This window comes from Carassius auratus, chromosome 18 (genome assembly GCF_003368295.1).
Source record: "Carassius auratus strain Wakin chromosome 18, ASM336829v1, whole genome shotgun sequence".
Classification (NCBI taxonomy): domain Eukaryota; kingdom Metazoa; phylum Chordata; class Actinopteri; order Cypriniformes; family Cyprinidae; genus Carassius; species Carassius auratus.
The window spans coordinates 10,064,968-10,082,378 of record NC_039260.1 but is presented as its reverse complement, the minus strand read 5'-3'; the positions used below and the strand labels follow the sequence as shown (position 1 = coordinate 10,082,378).

The 17,411-nt window shown below is 37.0% G+C and overlaps 1 protein-coding gene across 1 annotated transcript in view; it reads right to left on the bottom strand.

Annotated features, from left to right (window-relative positions):
- The window catches only part of hydin (HYDIN axonemal central pair apparatus protein), a 53,917-nt gene that overhangs the window by 22,716 nt on the left and 13,790 nt on the right, over positions 1-17,411 (bottom strand). Inside the window, exons 7-19 of the mRNA XM_026287542.1 lie at positions 15,057-15,258; positions 14,410-14,590; positions 12,733-12,832; positions 12,296-12,414; positions 11,271-11,494; positions 9,778-9,845; positions 9,433-9,668; positions 7,274-7,374; positions 7,066-7,201; positions 6,782-6,946; positions 5,417-5,569; positions 1,339-1,577; positions 989-1,247 (exon numbers count right to left, since the gene is read on the bottom strand). Coding sequence (XP_026143327.1) covers positions 989-1,247; positions 1,339-1,577; positions 5,417-5,569; positions 6,782-6,946; positions 7,066-7,201; positions 7,274-7,374; positions 9,433-9,668; positions 9,778-9,845; positions 11,271-11,494; positions 12,296-12,414; positions 12,733-12,832; positions 14,410-14,590; positions 15,057-15,258 — 2,183 coding nt within the window. The remainder of the gene's footprint in view (positions 1-988; positions 1,248-1,338; positions 1,578-5,416; positions 5,570-6,781; positions 6,947-7,065; positions 7,202-7,273; positions 7,375-9,432; positions 9,669-9,777; positions 9,846-11,270; positions 11,495-12,295; positions 12,415-12,732; positions 12,833-14,409; positions 14,591-15,056; positions 15,259-17,411) is intronic.

Sequence of the window (17,411 nt, the reverse complement as noted above, 5' to 3'; positions counted from 1 at the left end):
TATACACATTCACATTTAAAGACACCTCATATATTTACACAAATGAGATCCTTTTCATGTTCTCAATTTATGAATGGATGTGAATCATCTTTGAAAGTATCATTTTTAAAGTGCCCCTGTTATATGTAATGAAAGGTCAATATTTTGGTTTTGGGAGTCCCCAACAACAGGTTGACATGCATGCAAGGTCAAAAAACACTTTCATTGTCTTATAATATGCATTTATTTTTACCTTACTTGCTCAACGACTCCCAAACGATTCACTCAACGATTCATTTTTCCAAACCCCTCCGTTGCGTGATTGTTATCTGCAGTGATTGATGAATTTGCATTTTCATTCAGACCAAGTGAAATACCAATAAGTGACGGGCAATATGCTAATGTTTTTCAAGTTGATGTCAACGTGAAACGGCTTGGGATTCGTTTTAAAAATGACTCGTTTCAATGATTTAAAGTCGACCCTTTCTTTTGAGAGACAATAACTTTATACAAGGTGCACTTTCAGATTTAACACTTTGCAAGATGTTTTCATTCAGAGAAGAGCCTGAGTTAAACACTGCATGAAAGGTCATTTTCAAAAATCCATAATAGCGGCACCTTAAAAAGCCTGCTCAGCCTTGTTAGAAATGCACTAAAACAGAACGCTCCTCTATGATGCCTGAGTGCTGGCACACTGACAGCTGACCGACTGATGGCTATGCAATGCAGCATCTTGGCGTGGGAGGCAGCAAGGCAGGCCTATATTCATTCTGACCTTCTCTCATCTCTAATTTACTATGAAATCAATAAGGACTCAGGGAGGCATGCACCTCTGTAATGCTCTAGAGAGGAAGTCAATACACAGCTCTGTGCATCTCAACTAAAAGAGGATTACGTGTGGCTTTCAGGACCTTCATCACTGTAGTATTCAAACTTCAGTCGGAACTACTGTTGGGTAACATATTTAAAATTGTTGTGAAGAATGTAGATCTGGATATACTGTAGATACCTTGGGAACGTCAGAGGAGCCCTCAAGCAGCATATCAGCGGATTGGCCAGGAGCAAGTGATAAACGTGCAGGGGATAAGCTGAAAAGTGGGCCTTCTTGAACTGAAGTTTGTAGACTCTTGCTTTTCTTGTTCCTAGACTTGTTAGGTGTCAGAAGTTCTCTATTAGGAATCGGTGGAAACCCCTCTGTGGTCCATAATAGTTGGTGAGTGCGACGTCCTCGATTGGTGATTCTGAAGGCGTACTGACATGGAACGGAACTGGAAGATCAGAACAACTATGAATTTTTGTGAATAGAGGACACGTGTTATGTTAAACTCAAGGACATCTGCATGTGATTGGTTGTTTTACCTGAAGTGAGTTCCTAAATCCAGGTAAGGAGCAAATGGCCGGTCAGTGACTATGGTGGTACCCTTTCCTTTGGCCAACACAGGAATGTAAAAGATCTGTCCATCCTGGATTTCTAGTAAAAGCTCATCCTGGAAGGGCAAGGTGTCATTCAGGTGGGCTATCAACTTCAATTCCAGACTCTTCTCTGGAGGAATTTCCCCTTCAGGGGGATCCACACACCAGTGAGACCTGTTCTTCACCTATCAACATACATATACATGCTATAACACAAAATCACTAATTCTATAGTGAAGTTTTGAACATATGACAGCAAAAAAGGATAATAAACATTTTTTTTTAACTATGTGAAAGTATTTACTGTCACTTTTGATCAATATGTCCCTGTTGAATGCAAGGATTACTAAAAGAAAACGTACTGACCCCAAACCATTAAATGGTAGTATATAAATTATGTTTAATAATTTATTATTACCGAGCAACTAAACAAATATTTTTTTTTTACTTTCCCGTTTATTACAATTGTGTCCAGGAATTACCAGCTACAGTATATTAAAAAAATAAAAAACACCTAGCTAGGAATAATTTAGAATTAATAAACAGCAATGAGACACTAAAGCATCCATTACATCATCCAATATACCATATAGTCCAACACAGGCACAAGAAAAAAAAATAACATGCACAAAACAACGGTAAACTCCCTTATGTGTGTGGACTGATTCTTCTGTGTCTTATGTAATGTTCAGGGGAAATGATCCCACAGGGGATGAGTTTTCTAGTGGGAAATATTAATGATCATTCCCTCCCGGTTGGCTCAAACACAAGTTAATGCCAGTCAAATGCAAAGCGCTCAGCAAAATCTTATCTCAAGTCTTGTAATTGAACAGAGATTTAAATGAGCATCCATGTAGCGATAACATTCACATATGTGCATCTATATGTCCAGGAGGATTCTTTTTATCTAAAGGGAATAGGAATTACTGGCAATAGTATAAAGGATTGTGATCTGGTATCAGTTTTATAATGAGTACTGAACGGCTAATGGATGGATACTGTTTGTGCTTCAACTAACCCAAGAGTCTGACATCTGCTCTTTACTGGGGTATTGACATGGAGGATATGCATCTAAGCAGTTTTTTCCTTATTCAAATCCCAGATGTGAAGCGCCTCCTCTCTGGCCTACTTTTTCTCCCTAGTTTCATTATTTCCTTTCATTTTCTCATAACAAGAAATAAACCAATGAGAAAAAAGTGCAAGCTCGTCTTTGCATGCAAAAGTGCACCTCACCAGCTGCTTAATTTGTACCACTACTTTTCATAACTGTTGGCGAAGGATTCAAATCAATTTTCATAATGCGGCCAAATGATTGATGTCCCGCACATTAACTTTTAATTGGGATTTTCTGACTGAGCAAAGAGAACCTGGGAGATGGTGTGTTAAGGGATTCTGATTAATAGCGTTTTATTTATCTTAAGAGTGTGGCTCATCCTGATGGCTGAGTATAGCTTTTGGCACATTAATCATCATTCCCATTACTCTCTCCTTTTACAGTCCCCATAGGAAAAAAACTGACTGTAGAGAGGAAATTGAAGGTAGAGTACAGTATTTCCTGTTTTAGTGTACACAATCTAATACTTTAACATGTAGCTGAATGTACATTATCCCACTTATTACATAAATAAATATAAAGGCATGGCATATTGAGCTGAGTTGAAAGGACAACAGTCAGTTTAGCAGAAAATAACATTTTGACCACAGAATGTAACTGTCCAATCAGAATGAAGTGTTACAGAAAACCCTGTAAACATCTCACATAGATGAATCGGCAAAAATTACTTTTTTATATTCAACTCCTCAAGCTGATATGGATTCTGAGGCATGCAGGACCTATATATTTGTGTGTGGCAAAGTGTGTTTGTGAGGCAGACAGTGTGCTAGAGACCGATCAGGAGGAGCCTTACTCATATCTCACATTCACTCAACTGTGCAGAGCCCCAATGAATAATTCTGGAGAAATATACTGACCATCAGAGATAGTACAAGGTTTTGGCAGCACTTTATATGAGAAGCCCTTTAAAGTATATTTTAATGTATCAGCTTTTTTTTTACGTAAGAGCAGCCATTTGTAACAGCCATTTGTAACTTCACTGTGCAAGGCTACTAGTGTCATCTGCGCACAGATATTTTAGCTATACAACAAACAGGTATTTGTTTACATAATATTTCCATTTATTATAATAAAAAACACACTAACTATTTGTTTGTAGTGCAAATAGTTTTATAGTTTACTGCATTTTGTTATTATTCTAGTTATTTCCATATAACAGCTAATGAATCAGAAGCCTCAATTGTTTTTATTGAAATTGCTTACTTCAATGTATAACAAAATAAGGTGGATACACATACTGCGCACATACTGAACATATTCATTTCCAAAATAAGCTCTTCAATATTTATAGCATATTGTTGCATAATCATGAATATATTAAAGTTATATTGAATATATTCAACCTTCATTTATTTGATAAAAAAATATAAAATGCTTTCAACTTAAAAAAAACTTTTCTAGTTGAATATATTTTTAAATGTATTCATGTGATGGCAGAGCAAATTTTCTGTTTTTTAAAAGCCCGCTATATTTAACATTCAAATTATAATTTATATTCAGATTTAATTGATCTAAATATAAAAATAAACATTCCTTAAAAATAAAAAAATAAATCGTTATATACAAAAGCTTATGAATTACATAAGTAAATATTTTGTAATTCATAAGCTAACGAGGCAATGCTGCTAACCAGCCAAACTATTAACCCATTATATAATGTAATCATATTCCTGTACATGTGTGTATTGCAAAATATTTATGATTAAGTTTAAGCTTATAAACTAATATAGTATACCACATATCATATTATTTGTTTAAATAAAAAAAAATAAAAAAACTCTGCAGATTAATCCCAGGACAAGCCAATGGTAACACAGTCATGACCAGCAGTAGGCTGTCCTTGGAAGAGCGAAAGTGCAAATTCAGTATTCAGCAAGGAGGAAACGCCTTTGAGCAGATAGAGGGAAGAGAGAAGGCCTGATCATTTGAACTGCGCCGGACTAAAGGAGGTCAGCAGGGAGACATAGATGACTCCGTAAGTCTTCATTTGAAAGAGAAGTGGCAAAGCAAGTTGGAGAGAGATAGAGGAGGGGAAGAGAGATAGACGAGCCGGTCGATAGGGAGCTAGATCGAGGTTGGGGCGATTTCCCCTTGAGAGAGGAATCAAGTGAAGAACAAGCCAGCTGAAATTTCAATAATAAGATCAGACCTGCATCAGACGGTTTAACACCATTGATTGCTTTAAACTTCATCGTGCTGTAGAGCTTTACAATGGAACCAAAAGCCAGTCTCAGGAGAGACATATCTTTCCGAAAAACTCACAATAGTAGTTTATCAGAAACTAGATGAACAGATGGACGCATAACAGCGAAAGACTGCGTTTTGAGTATTTCCAATTCACGTGGCACTCTTGTCAGCATCTGCTTGGCACTCAGCCATGCTATCGAGCGCCTGTAATGAAATTCAGGATCGACTAAAGCTGGAAAATGTTTGGTAAAAACTATGGGCTTATGAAAGTCCTCAGCCTTGGAGGAGAAGAGAGGATCAGTTTACCAATGAGTGTCAGCAGAATCTAGGATGCCCTGAATATCTGAATGGGTTTTTCTATATATGTTTCCAAGTCTCTTTGTGTGTGTGTGTGTGTGTGTTTGATTGATTGCATGCAATTCTTCTAGGGATTAATTAAACAAAGCCTAATGCTAAATTTATCAGTGCTGAGAATCAAAGAAGCTTATTTAATATAAAGAGCGGCCAAAACAAAAAATGGAGATTAAGAGAAATTAGGATCTATAAAAGGCATGTAGTGGTATAAATCTTATCTAATCTAAAATCATTCACAACACATGGAGAGACGATCATGATTCTGGACTCATAAGTAAGAAAAAAGCAGAATGGACATCAGGTGAGGAAACTAGGCCCTAGAGAAACAGTACTGAAGCGATTCGTCCCTTCTGTCGCAATAGAACCCACCATTTGAGCAAAGAATCTGGCTGGGATTGGAGAGTCGTTTGACAGCTGCAGAGTCCTTGTGACATCAGTCAGCACGGGAATGGAGCCAAAGTTCAGCTTGGCAGCCGTGACAGAGACAGAAGGTCCCTGGCCAACACAGGAGAGCAGGAGCTCCTATAGAGAAAAGAAACACATATCTAGCAATGCGCTTAAATTCTTTTGCCAAGAATTTAATAAAATCCATTTGTGATGCTCCACTGATAGAGATACAAACATACTGCGTAGGAAACTGCTATGTTATCAGATCTATTAACAGTTAACATAAACTCTGACAAAGAGAAAAAGCTGTGTACGCAAGAAATGATCCATTTTAATCATTTTAATGTAAACAGCGGCTGATGATTGATGACAGCACTAGTGAAGACAGAGGGAGGCTGTTTAATGCAGCATCTCATGTAATAGCTGAGGAGGAGAACCGTGTCTCATGTGAAAATGAAGCAAGGATTCTGCTCTTAACGAGCCTTCCTCTCTTCCTAGAAAAAAAAAAACATGATCTTTTGCTCTTTACTGTGCTCTTTTACTTTAGCACAGACCACCAAGTATAATATAATTATATAGTTCTTAATAAGCACTTAATTTAATATTATTATATTTTTACAATTTAATAATAAAATTAAAATTGGTCTTTTTTTAAAGACCAATGTGTATCACCGCTGTTTATAATAGTGATGTCACAACAGACATTTAATGATGGAAAATTAGACATTTCCATATATGGTTCTGGAATTAGTAAACAAAAATTAAAAAGTTTGCAGTGAATTTTTTTTTAAGAACTGAATACTCTTATTCAGCAAGGCTGCATTAAAATAATTAAAGATTATAGTAAAGTGATTTAAAATGTTGCAAAAAAGGTTTCAAATAAATTCTGCTCTTCTGAACATTTAAAGAATCCATTCAAATGAGTCTTGAAAAATGTCCACAGTTCCCACAAAAATATTAAGCAGCACAACCATTTAACATTGATAATAATAAGAAATGTTTTTTAGCACCAAATTAGCATATTAGAATGATTTCTGGATATAACAAGAAGCACAAGAAGCCGTGGCCTACAGTGACTATTTATAGAATATTTTACAACAGCAATCTGTTTTATAAGAGTAATGTGACAATGAAAACTGGAGTAATGGTTGCTCAGCTTTTCCATCACAGGAATAAATTACATTTAAAAAATATGTTGAATTAGAAAACAGTTATTTTGAATTGTGATAACATTTCACTATATTATTGTTTTTACTGTATTTTTGATCAAATAAATGCAGCCTTGGTGATCATAAAAGAATTTTGAACAATAAAGTAAACACAAATATAATATGTGCATACACTCACCAATGGTGGGTCTTGGCGACCTAGTATAGTAATGTAAGCTGTCTCCTGCATGCTGCCCACTGTCTTGGCCTGAAGAACTAATGGAATCTGTTCAGTGCTGTACGGCTGGATGACCCCTCGTGCATGAGGACTTGAATAAAGAAGAGCTGGGTTTTGTTCATAGGGCTGCACAGAGAAAAAGAAATGTGTCATTTGCATGAACATCAAAACACGTATCTCTAATTTCTGATTAAGAACTTTGAAAGGCCTGCAATATAAAACACATTGACTTTTACAGAAATCACCTGAGGCAGAAGGCCATAGCAAGCAGGAAGATCAGTATCATTAGTGAGCTCAACTGATTGCTCATAGGGACGGCCCAGAAAACAGTCCTGGAACTGAAGAACTGGGTTCTTGAGGACCACATCTGGCACAACACATCTACAGGGACACTCAGATATAAGTTTTGTGAATGGAAACCACTTCATTTCTTTATAAAATGCTATACATTACCTAGCTTTGATTGGGAGAGCCAAAATTTCCTCTCCAACACTTTGAACATCCAGCACTAAAGCCATATTGTAGTCTTGCACCGTGTTGGAGCAAAAGGTTAACTGCAAAACAATCAAAGATTAGTATGATTTTTGAAAGAGGTTTCTTAGGCCCTGTCCCAAATCGCACTCTAAACCCTCGCGGACTGTCGGATAGAGTCTGTTGTGGAGCTCGCCCCTGTGCAAACTTGGCAGAAGTGTGTACTGAGGGGGCATAACGACCACAAAGGGGACACATGCTAGCACCCTTCTGAACAATAAAATGACGAATGGGACACTCTACGCACACGCGGTGGCCAAGTCCATAAGACCGCAAGTACACATGAAGTGTTCCATTTGGGACAGGGCCTTATACTCAACAAGGCTGCATTTATTTATTAAAAAATACGGTATTATTTTGAAATGCAGACATTTTAAAACAACTGCTTCATATTTTAAATATATTGCAAAATGTATATTTATTCCTGATGGCAAAGCTGCATTTGAGCAGCTTTAAAAACAGTTCTGTCATGACAACTCTCGGGGGGATTGGCTTGGTAATGTATATAACAATGTTAATGTATTTGGTCTAAGCGGAATAGATCTGTTATGCTGCTGCTGTGGCAGAGCTACTGAGACTTGCTACTGCCAATACATCCACAATACGCTGCATTGAGCATGTAAGAAATAATGCTGCTGCAAATATAACATGCATGAAATAACCCTCATATATCATTCATAAATCACTTCCTAGCAGATCTATACAGGTGGAGCTGGGGAAGGTGAAGGGTTTCTGAAGCATGCGGCGAACTGCTAGAACAAGCACTAGTCACATATTTGAATGTTGAGCAAGGAGCTAATTGGCTACTGATACATGAGAGAACCAATCAGCTGTCCCATGTGATAATGATGTCATTATCAGACTGCGCCATCTAGAGTTTCATGCCAGAACTCTGTATTTGAGCTGATTAGACATGATTAGAAAGAACAGGATGAATATTTGAATAAGAACTTTTTTGTAACAAAAGTCTTTACTGCCACTTTTTGAACAATTTAAAGCATTCATGCTGAATAAAATCATTCTTTTTTTTTCAATCTTCATTCAATCTTACTGACCCCAAACCTTTAAAAGGTAGGGCCTATTCTTTATAAGATTTTATGTCTCTCAGTCATCATATCATAAAACAAAACCAGTTAACTATAATTGTTTAAATCACAATTAAAACAGCTTTGGAGAGATTTAACAGCTGCTTGTCTAAATTTAGTGTGTCACAAATCACTGTGTTATTCTAAACAGTTCAGATAGCAATATTCCTCTCCCTGTAGTGTTTTAAGTGCTCTGAAACCGCACATATGGGATCACAGACAACTGTCACCAAGAAATGTAACAGAGAAGAACGGCAAAGTACTCTCCAGGTGCTATTCTTTTATTATGCTAACACGTCTAGGAGGCTGCCGGCCAGCTGCGTGATGCATTTGAGAATATCATCCCATTCCACTAATATGACTAACCACAAGCCCCTAATATGTATTCTTGTGCTGAGGCCTCATTAGAGCACTGTGAGCCACACTCGTGTCACAGAGTGGGAGAGGCACATTTGCACACTGACAGGAGACACCCACAATCACTGGAAGCACAAAGACAGGCGGACACATCCAACAGATTAGCCCTCCAAAGTGCTGACAGCTCCCATTGATGGGAAAAGACCACCACATGACAGGTACGCAAGGTACCTGGCAACCAGTGAAAGGAGTATGGGCAAGATAATCACAGTCCTAGAGAAAGAGAGTGAGAGAGAGGAATGAGCTACTATTCTCATTTATCACTTATTCCAATATATTCCACCTCCCATTTTTCTATTAATGGAATACAGAGGCTCTTTTTCAAAAGTGCAAGCTGTTTGTGGTTTAATAGGGATTAAAGGTCTCCTCTGAACGGGCATTTAAAGCTGCACTTAGTTTTAAAGACAAAGTTTCAGTCTCTGGAGAGAATGTTGATATTTGTGGCACGAACAGGTCATAAGGATCGTCTTGTCTGCTCACTTCAGCTTTGCATAGGGAAATTGATTCAAATTGCTTTGAGGTATTCAGTGAGATAATATGATGATGGCTCAGCTTAGTATCAGAAAGAACAAAAAATACCTGGATTTCAATCTCAGCCATAGCGCGAACTGTGCCTGAGCTGGGGGATAAGAAAAACTCTTTCGGTCTCCTTTCGGTTTTGTCTCCTGGTCCCCATTCACTTCTGTTCAGCTGAGCGACCTGGTCCATGCTGGTAATGCTCGCATGTCCCATACCATCTCCAGGGATCCGCAGTCCAAAGCTCATGGGCACCACTGAAGTGTTGCTCAGGCGACATGTCAGCGTTTGCGGAAACCCTTAGGTCAGTGAGAGAAGACTTCTTGATTATACAACGAATATGCAAAACAAGCATTGAATGCTAACATTGATCCTGACTGATGAAGCGAAGAGTGCAAGTTCATTTACCAAAGGACACCTCCCCAAAGTTGAGCTCTGGGACGCTGAAGTGGAATGTAGGCCCAATTAAACACCCCCTGCAAGAGATATAGGGACGCAGAAACTTTCAAAAAACCTACTTGCCAAGAATGAAGACCATTGAAAATGTAGCACTGCAAGTAATTATACAAAACTAATAGGCTGCTGAGGTGAAGTCCAGTGGAACGAGGAATGAGTGCCATTGTTTTTGAAATGACAAGGCAGTCATTTGTAGTTTGTCAAGGTTGTTTTGGAATGTCTACATTCAGCACTTTCAGTGGTAATCCATCTTAATCAAGGGGGAAGTGACTTGTGCTAGTTTGTTTGAAAGATTTCAGCAGAGCTCTGCTTCGTTCATTTAATTAAGGTTCAGCCTATATAGATTCATTTAATCAGACATAAGCTAATGATTAAAACAATGAAGAGTGAAGGAGAAACATTGGTGGTTTTGCTAATGGTCATAAGAGGCAATTGATTAAAGGAAGGGAAGTAAAATATGGGGTAAGCCTTGCATCAGGCAAAGGATATCTTCATTGCACTAAAAAACAACTCTGGCTAAGTTTAAGCAATACTTGGGCATTCCGGTGAAAAAAGTATGTAAAAATAATAATACAGACATTTCCAAAATCACAGTATTCATAAAACAGTATTTGGAGGACCTAGAACTTCCGGCTAGATTCCAAAATATGGATCCAATCGACACTTTATTTGACAGAATTTGTAAATGGGATTGAAGCAACCAACTGACACTGGTAGGTCACATGACAAAGACAACGACGAGTACATTTGGATTACATTCACACTTCACACACTCAAGAAACTTTCTTTAATGGACACAAAGTAACAAAAAAGGTTTTACTGTGATATTTTAATAGTATGTTCCCTACCAGGGTGGAATGTGTATGAATGTGACAGGCAATCTATCATTTTTCACGGTTGGGTTAATGTTTTAAAACTGCCATTAGCACATAACGATGGAAAGGAATGGGGATTGGCAGGAAATGTTCTAGTGTTGTGGAAAATTAGCAATTAAAGTCAAAAGAAGTTCATTTAACAGATACCAAGCAAGACATTTGACTTTCTCGAATGTTTAGATAATAATTCATTCATGGCAGAATTTGATAAAGCGGTAGTGTCTAGCATGAAGAAAAACAAGTGTCTTGTCTGATAAGATGATGATTAAAATGCCTAAAACTATATATATTTAAATATTTCCATCAGGGAGCAATTTCATGTAGGTTTTAAATATGAATATGAATGGTTTTCTTCATGGACAGCAGAATGAACACATTTAGAAATTACTAACAACTAAATACATAATTGACTATCTTACTTTTAGAATGGAATATAAATAAATACATATTAAAATAACATAAATATTAATTAGTCAAAAATAAAAAATGAATAGTTGTCTTGGCCTTAACTATGAGCATTGATTAGGCCATGTTCATACAGTAGTTAAAGGGTTAATCCAAGAGGTTTACCTGAATGTGACAATTACAGGCTCAGGGTTTCCCACCACACTGAAGTGTAACTCCTCAGAGAAGACACCCAGTTTGTCAGAAGAGAAGTGGACCTCCAGTGTTTTGTAGGCTCCTGGTGGGATCACGCCTTCAGAGGGGTTGAAGGAAAAGCAAAGACCCAACACTGTACTGGGCTTCACTAGTTTATACGCACCCTTTATCAGTCCCTTGTTAGTCAGAAGCAGCTAAGAGGAAGAGAAAACAGACAGAGATAACACAAAAGAAAGAGGGTCTGTATTACCCTGCACAGACTTCCAATTGTTTCTTTCTTTCACCGGTGGGATCAGTTTCCGGTGTTTAATCATACACTTGGATACTACCTCAAAAAGAGGCCCACAGAGACAAATCAGATTCAAACAAACAATCCAAAACTTTCGGGACAATTATATTACTGGGATCATGCAAGCCCAAATAACAAAAGGAATTGGAAAGCCACAATGTTTACATAATTGAGTGCATTCAAACTGAGCCAAACACCGGTCTATTTCAAGACTCAGTAATAATAAGGGCCTTTTATTATTCTATTAAAACTGCTGTTGAGTCCATGCTACACTTGGCAGATTGTCAGCAACATCCTGATTAAATTTGATGTGAGATCCTGCTTGCTATGGCTTCACAGCAAATCAATTTTCTGAAGGGTTCTTCTGTTACATCAATATTTTTTTCTCCCACCACGGCTGCATGCTTCAGTTCGTGTAATGATCCGGAAGAGGTAACACTAAGCAGTTTTGTCTTTTAGACTGTGTTGAAGGTTAGAAAGGGGACAATAACACTAACAAACTGCATTCAGCTGTAGCACTTATTTACGCCAATATAAAATATTTAATTAGTTTAGTTTAATGTCAGAATAGACCAATTTTGCACCTTTAGTGTCATGCAGCTGCTCAATTACCGAATAATAATGATTAAATACAGGATTTAATGGGATGCAATGTAATTTAATCTCAAATTTAGTTTTTTAGCTACATGGATTTCTTCAGTTGTACCTTATAGCTCTGTTGTGAGCCAATGACAATGTTACCCATGTCTAGAAAGTCAAAGTTGAACTGCAGCTTTGGGCCTACACCCTCTGCATGTATGCATAGTGGCAACCGAGATTCACGACCTGTGTAAGTACAGAGCATTCAAATGAGAAAACAAAAAAGGACAGGTTAGCATAATGAAACAGGCTGTGAAATTTCACTGGCTACAATATCAACAGTCTGACTTTCTAGGTCAATACTAATCCAAGCAACCAGAATATTGTTAAGACCTTAGTCAAACATGCAAATAAATGCAAATCTGCAGATGGGCCTAAGCAACCACATGCAAATATACTAATGCATTGTTAGAAAACAATACAAACATGCATGAGCATAGTTGCAACAGCAAAAAGCTATTTATTTTAACATGACATCTGTTATCATGATGCTACTGTAAGTACCAGTGATTTCACAGTAAACAGTCTGTTGGTAGATCCTGGCTTCCTGTGGTTTGAAGATGATGTTCACCTCTGCAGTGCTGTTGGGCCAGATTTCTCCCTTCTGTACACAAAGCAGTCAAATCAGCAGAGAGAAGCCATAATTATACCACAGTCATTACAAATTGATTTTGATTCATTTAAACAGATGTTATTTGTTGTATAACTGCAATGTAAAGCCTGTATACAGTCTTTGTGCTGTAACCTTTAAAAGTATTTTTTTTATGTCTTGGAAAGAAATCTCTTATGCTCACCAGGGCTGCATTAATCAAAAAATGTAGTAATAAGAGTAATATTTGTAAAATATTTTTAAAATTTAAAATAACTTATTAATATTCCAATACATTTCAAATGTATATTTTACAAATTAAATATAAAATCATTTTTTATTATTTCATTTACCAAAAATGGTTTAATAGTTTTAGTTTTTAGTAGTGTGTCATTGTGGGAGAAATTATGTGGAAAAAGTGACCAAAAACCTCCACACTACTCCCTGAGACGGTAAACACATACATAATGGTGAAAACCAAACAGCCAGACCTGTGAACCTAAACTTCACAGGTATAATCCCAGCAGGTGATGCATCAATAAACTTGGGAGATACAGTGGTCTCCTATCACCACTGCGATCTTGAGCAAGCCACTTACAATTAAGGTGCTCCAGTGGGGCTGGCCTTCCAATTACATTGGATAAAAGTCTTGGCTAAATCACTAGTGAACAAACAGCATGTTATGTCACCAGGCAATGCTTGACAGTGTTGACGGAGCAGGTGCGATTAAGCTCTACTGCATGTAAACAGATGCTCACATCCAAGCAGAGGGGATACCGATCTGTTTTGTTTTGCATTGTCTCTTGTCTATCTTGTCTAAGCCTGCATAGTCCTGGTTTGAAAAAGCTGCATTTGCATGAGCAGACAAGGTAAGAGTGGATTTAAAAAAAAAAAGCAGAGGATAATTGGAATCATTTTCAATAGTATCCATCCTATTACCTTGTTCTGTCTTAAATAAAATGCACATAAAAATAAAGGACATCGTGAGATGCAGAGGAAAACGAAATCAGCAGTACATCTGTATATGCCTTTAAGAGGCTCAAAGTCACAGTGAGGTGGCAGAATTAACACCGAACACTGTTGGATGTGTCTTTTGAAGGTTATGTGATTGGCCATTTGGAAAAGAACAAAGTGCTGAGCTGGACTTCCTAGACGCAGATCTGTCATAATCAGCTGGCACCATTGCATACATTCTGCAGCTACTGCAGATACCCAGCACAAAACCAATACGATAACCAATGCAGAATGTAGTACAAAGGAATAAAATCAGACACAATAAAAGGTTATTAGTCAAACTAAAAAACTACTCATTCAGAATCAGAACTACCATCTAGTAAAATACATCATATTTAACTCTCACCTACATAACAAATCCTTCTGGCTAATTAAAAACAAGCTCAGTATCATTTAAATTGCTTGGCTGAGTTGAGTGATGTCTAAGTTTGGTTTCCACCATATGTTTAGGCATATGGTTATACGGTACGAGGACATCCTAAGTTTCAGATTTAATTGCTGGTTATGTAATATTGCATTGGGGAAAGTGAAATCTAAAATACTAATGCATGTCATGTGTCTAGTTGTGAACAACACACCATGGGCCTCATGATGATGTCCTGGTCAATCAAAGACAAAAGCTGCTGCTGAGTTTGCATGAGCCCCTCTTGGAGGCTATGGGAAAACACTGAAAGACGAGCTCGCAAAGAAGGATCAGTGTTTTCTGTCAGAAACTGCTCCATTTCATCATCCTCATCTTGATGCAGCTCTGAAGAAAGCCTACAAAACAAGAAAGAAAACAACAGAGAGAGAGAAAATCTGACAGAGGCAAAGACATACCTAAACATTCATAATATTAAAAGAACAGGTAATTAAAAATAATCATTAAATTCTGTCATGATTCCTTAACACAGAAAATGACTTTCACTTGTCTCTCAAAATGCAACTAAGATTTCCAAAGATTTCATATTTTCAAACGTGTACTTGGAAAACTTTAATTATATAGAACTATAAAACTCTATAATCAGTGATGCTGTCTCCACTGGATGCGGCGTGGCGCAACAAATCCCTGACAGAAAACTGCTGTGCTCTATTTATGATGTATTGACACAAATTTCAAAAGATTTTCAGTGGTCGCTTTGTCGCGTCCAGTGTAGACAGACTTTAGAGTTGCAGCACGACAACTGTTGTGTCCGGTGTTGACAAGATGTAAGACTTAAAGCTGATAGAGGTCAACTAGTCAAACCTTAATTTGTTCAATTCCTCTTCATCTTCAGTTGCAAAATTTTTCCACTGGTAATGCACAATAGAATCACTCTTGTTCACTATTGCCACTTTCTCGTAGCTAGCCAAGGATATGTAGGTTTTCTCCACCATCACATTGCTCTTGTCCAATCCAACATTTATATCTGCAGACTCTCCATAAAGGCTGATTCGGATGTCTTCTCCTACAAAGAGTCATAAGGTTTACATATATATCAAAGTAAAAGGTTTGTATATGAAGACAGTACACTGTTAACACAAGAATAACAGACACAACATCAACCAAAGATTGTGAATATGCAACTCTCGTCTATTGGTGGTAATTCTCTTAAACCTATCCATTAAATTTCTCCTATAAAAATATATTTTAGTTACATATGTACAAAACAGGGCAAACTGGCGTGAGACCACAATCCCCTTAAAGCTGCAATGGAAGTGGAACATTCTGCAAGTGATCTACTGACAATGTGCAAATTAAGGAACACAGATCAAACCAGCTCTTTTCCATAATGCATAATCCAAAACACAATCTACCAAGAAGCAGTGCAAATGAGCAACTATCGGAGCCATGTCAAGTGCAAAATGTGTTAAGGCATGCTTAATTTGGGCGTTAAATAATGGTGCAAATACCTATAAAATTAACTACCGCAAATGTTAGTAAACCACGTTGTATGATTCATTTAAATACTCTCAACCTATACATTTTGTGTCTGAAAGGAAAACTCTTACAAATGCATATGCAATAAAATCCACTGCAACGAACATGAATCTTGGCAATAACATGTTATAGGGTTGACTTCACTGAAAGCAAAATAAATAAATAAATAAATAAAAAGTATTATATATATATATATATATATATATATATATATATATATATATATATATAGCAAATATAATTTCATCATACCATGTTATTTGAAATAAAAAGTAATATTTTATTTAACTTAATGAGGCCAATGAATGATGTACTGAAAAAGACTTGATGGCCATTTAATCAATTGACAATGAAAATATTTTTTAAATCTGCATGTCTACACATACATTAAAAGTATGACATTTTAGCTTAAATGTATAATTTATAAGATACTGTAACAAGGTTTTCATTACAGACTAAACAGAGATATATCTATACAATACATTACATTAATGCATTAATGTGTTTTGTTATACAGAGTGAGTAGTGAAACATGAGTACACAAATGGGGTACCAATGGAACCGTTTTCTAAGAATAATACCCTTGGAGAAGGTATACATTTGTGAAATAGTGAATAATAAAAAAAGTCCCCATTAACTTTCCAGCAAACATAAAGCTTTAAAATTAGACAATTAAATGACTTGAGCTGCGATTGTTTTAATCACAATAGTGGTGGTGCTAAATGTACACAAATAGAAGTGTGTTCTTTTATTGTAACCATGGTGGTGCTGTTGTGCTGCAGTGACTGTGAACCTGAAATTCCATCAGGATAAGAGATCCCCAGTGAAATGCAATCACATGACATCACCAAAAACCAATCAGCAGCAAACACAAGTAAAATTCAAAACAAGAGCTCAAATCAAGTACAGCTGACTTGCATATATTTACCTATATTTTTATTTGTTTTACTAGTTTGGCTACATTCAAAGCAGGCGCTTCATGCTTAGTAGACTATCACAACCCTGCCTTGTCCATGATGTCAGCGCACTTACTCGTGCACCCACAAAAAAAAATTAAAAAGAAAAAAAAAACAGATATAAACAGCAATCATTTTCACTATAAAATGATATATACCAGGTAAACATTGATCTTGGGCACTCTTCTTCTGCTCTGGATATATAGCATTTGGAATATGTAATAAGATTTTGCTGACTGACAAATACAGATCTGGGCAGGAGGGGTGCAATAATATGAGACAATTCCTCAAGTAAACAAAGCCAAACCAAAGTGATGGATATTGTAGAGAAACAAATTTCAGCTGCCACATTTATTGGTTGTCTTAGCAAGCTTCAATGCCCAAATGTCACTAGTGCATGCACTATTTCACTCGACAATGACATATTACATGCATGCATGTATGTGCATGAGTTCACACCTGTTTTTTGTGTGTGCGTATATGTACACCATTTGTAACTCTTGCACACATTCTAGAGAGAATACTTTTATTTTTCTCAACATAGATCTCTCTCTGAAGACTCTATTCTGCAGGGGCCATAGCTCTTGGACAAAAACAGACAGATCACCAGAGGCTTTTCAGATTGTTAAGGCATGACCCACACCTCTTCATCCCATCCCATCCCATCGAGACTTTCAAAGTATCAGGTGTACTGCACATAATTAACCCCTAACCTATTTGTTTT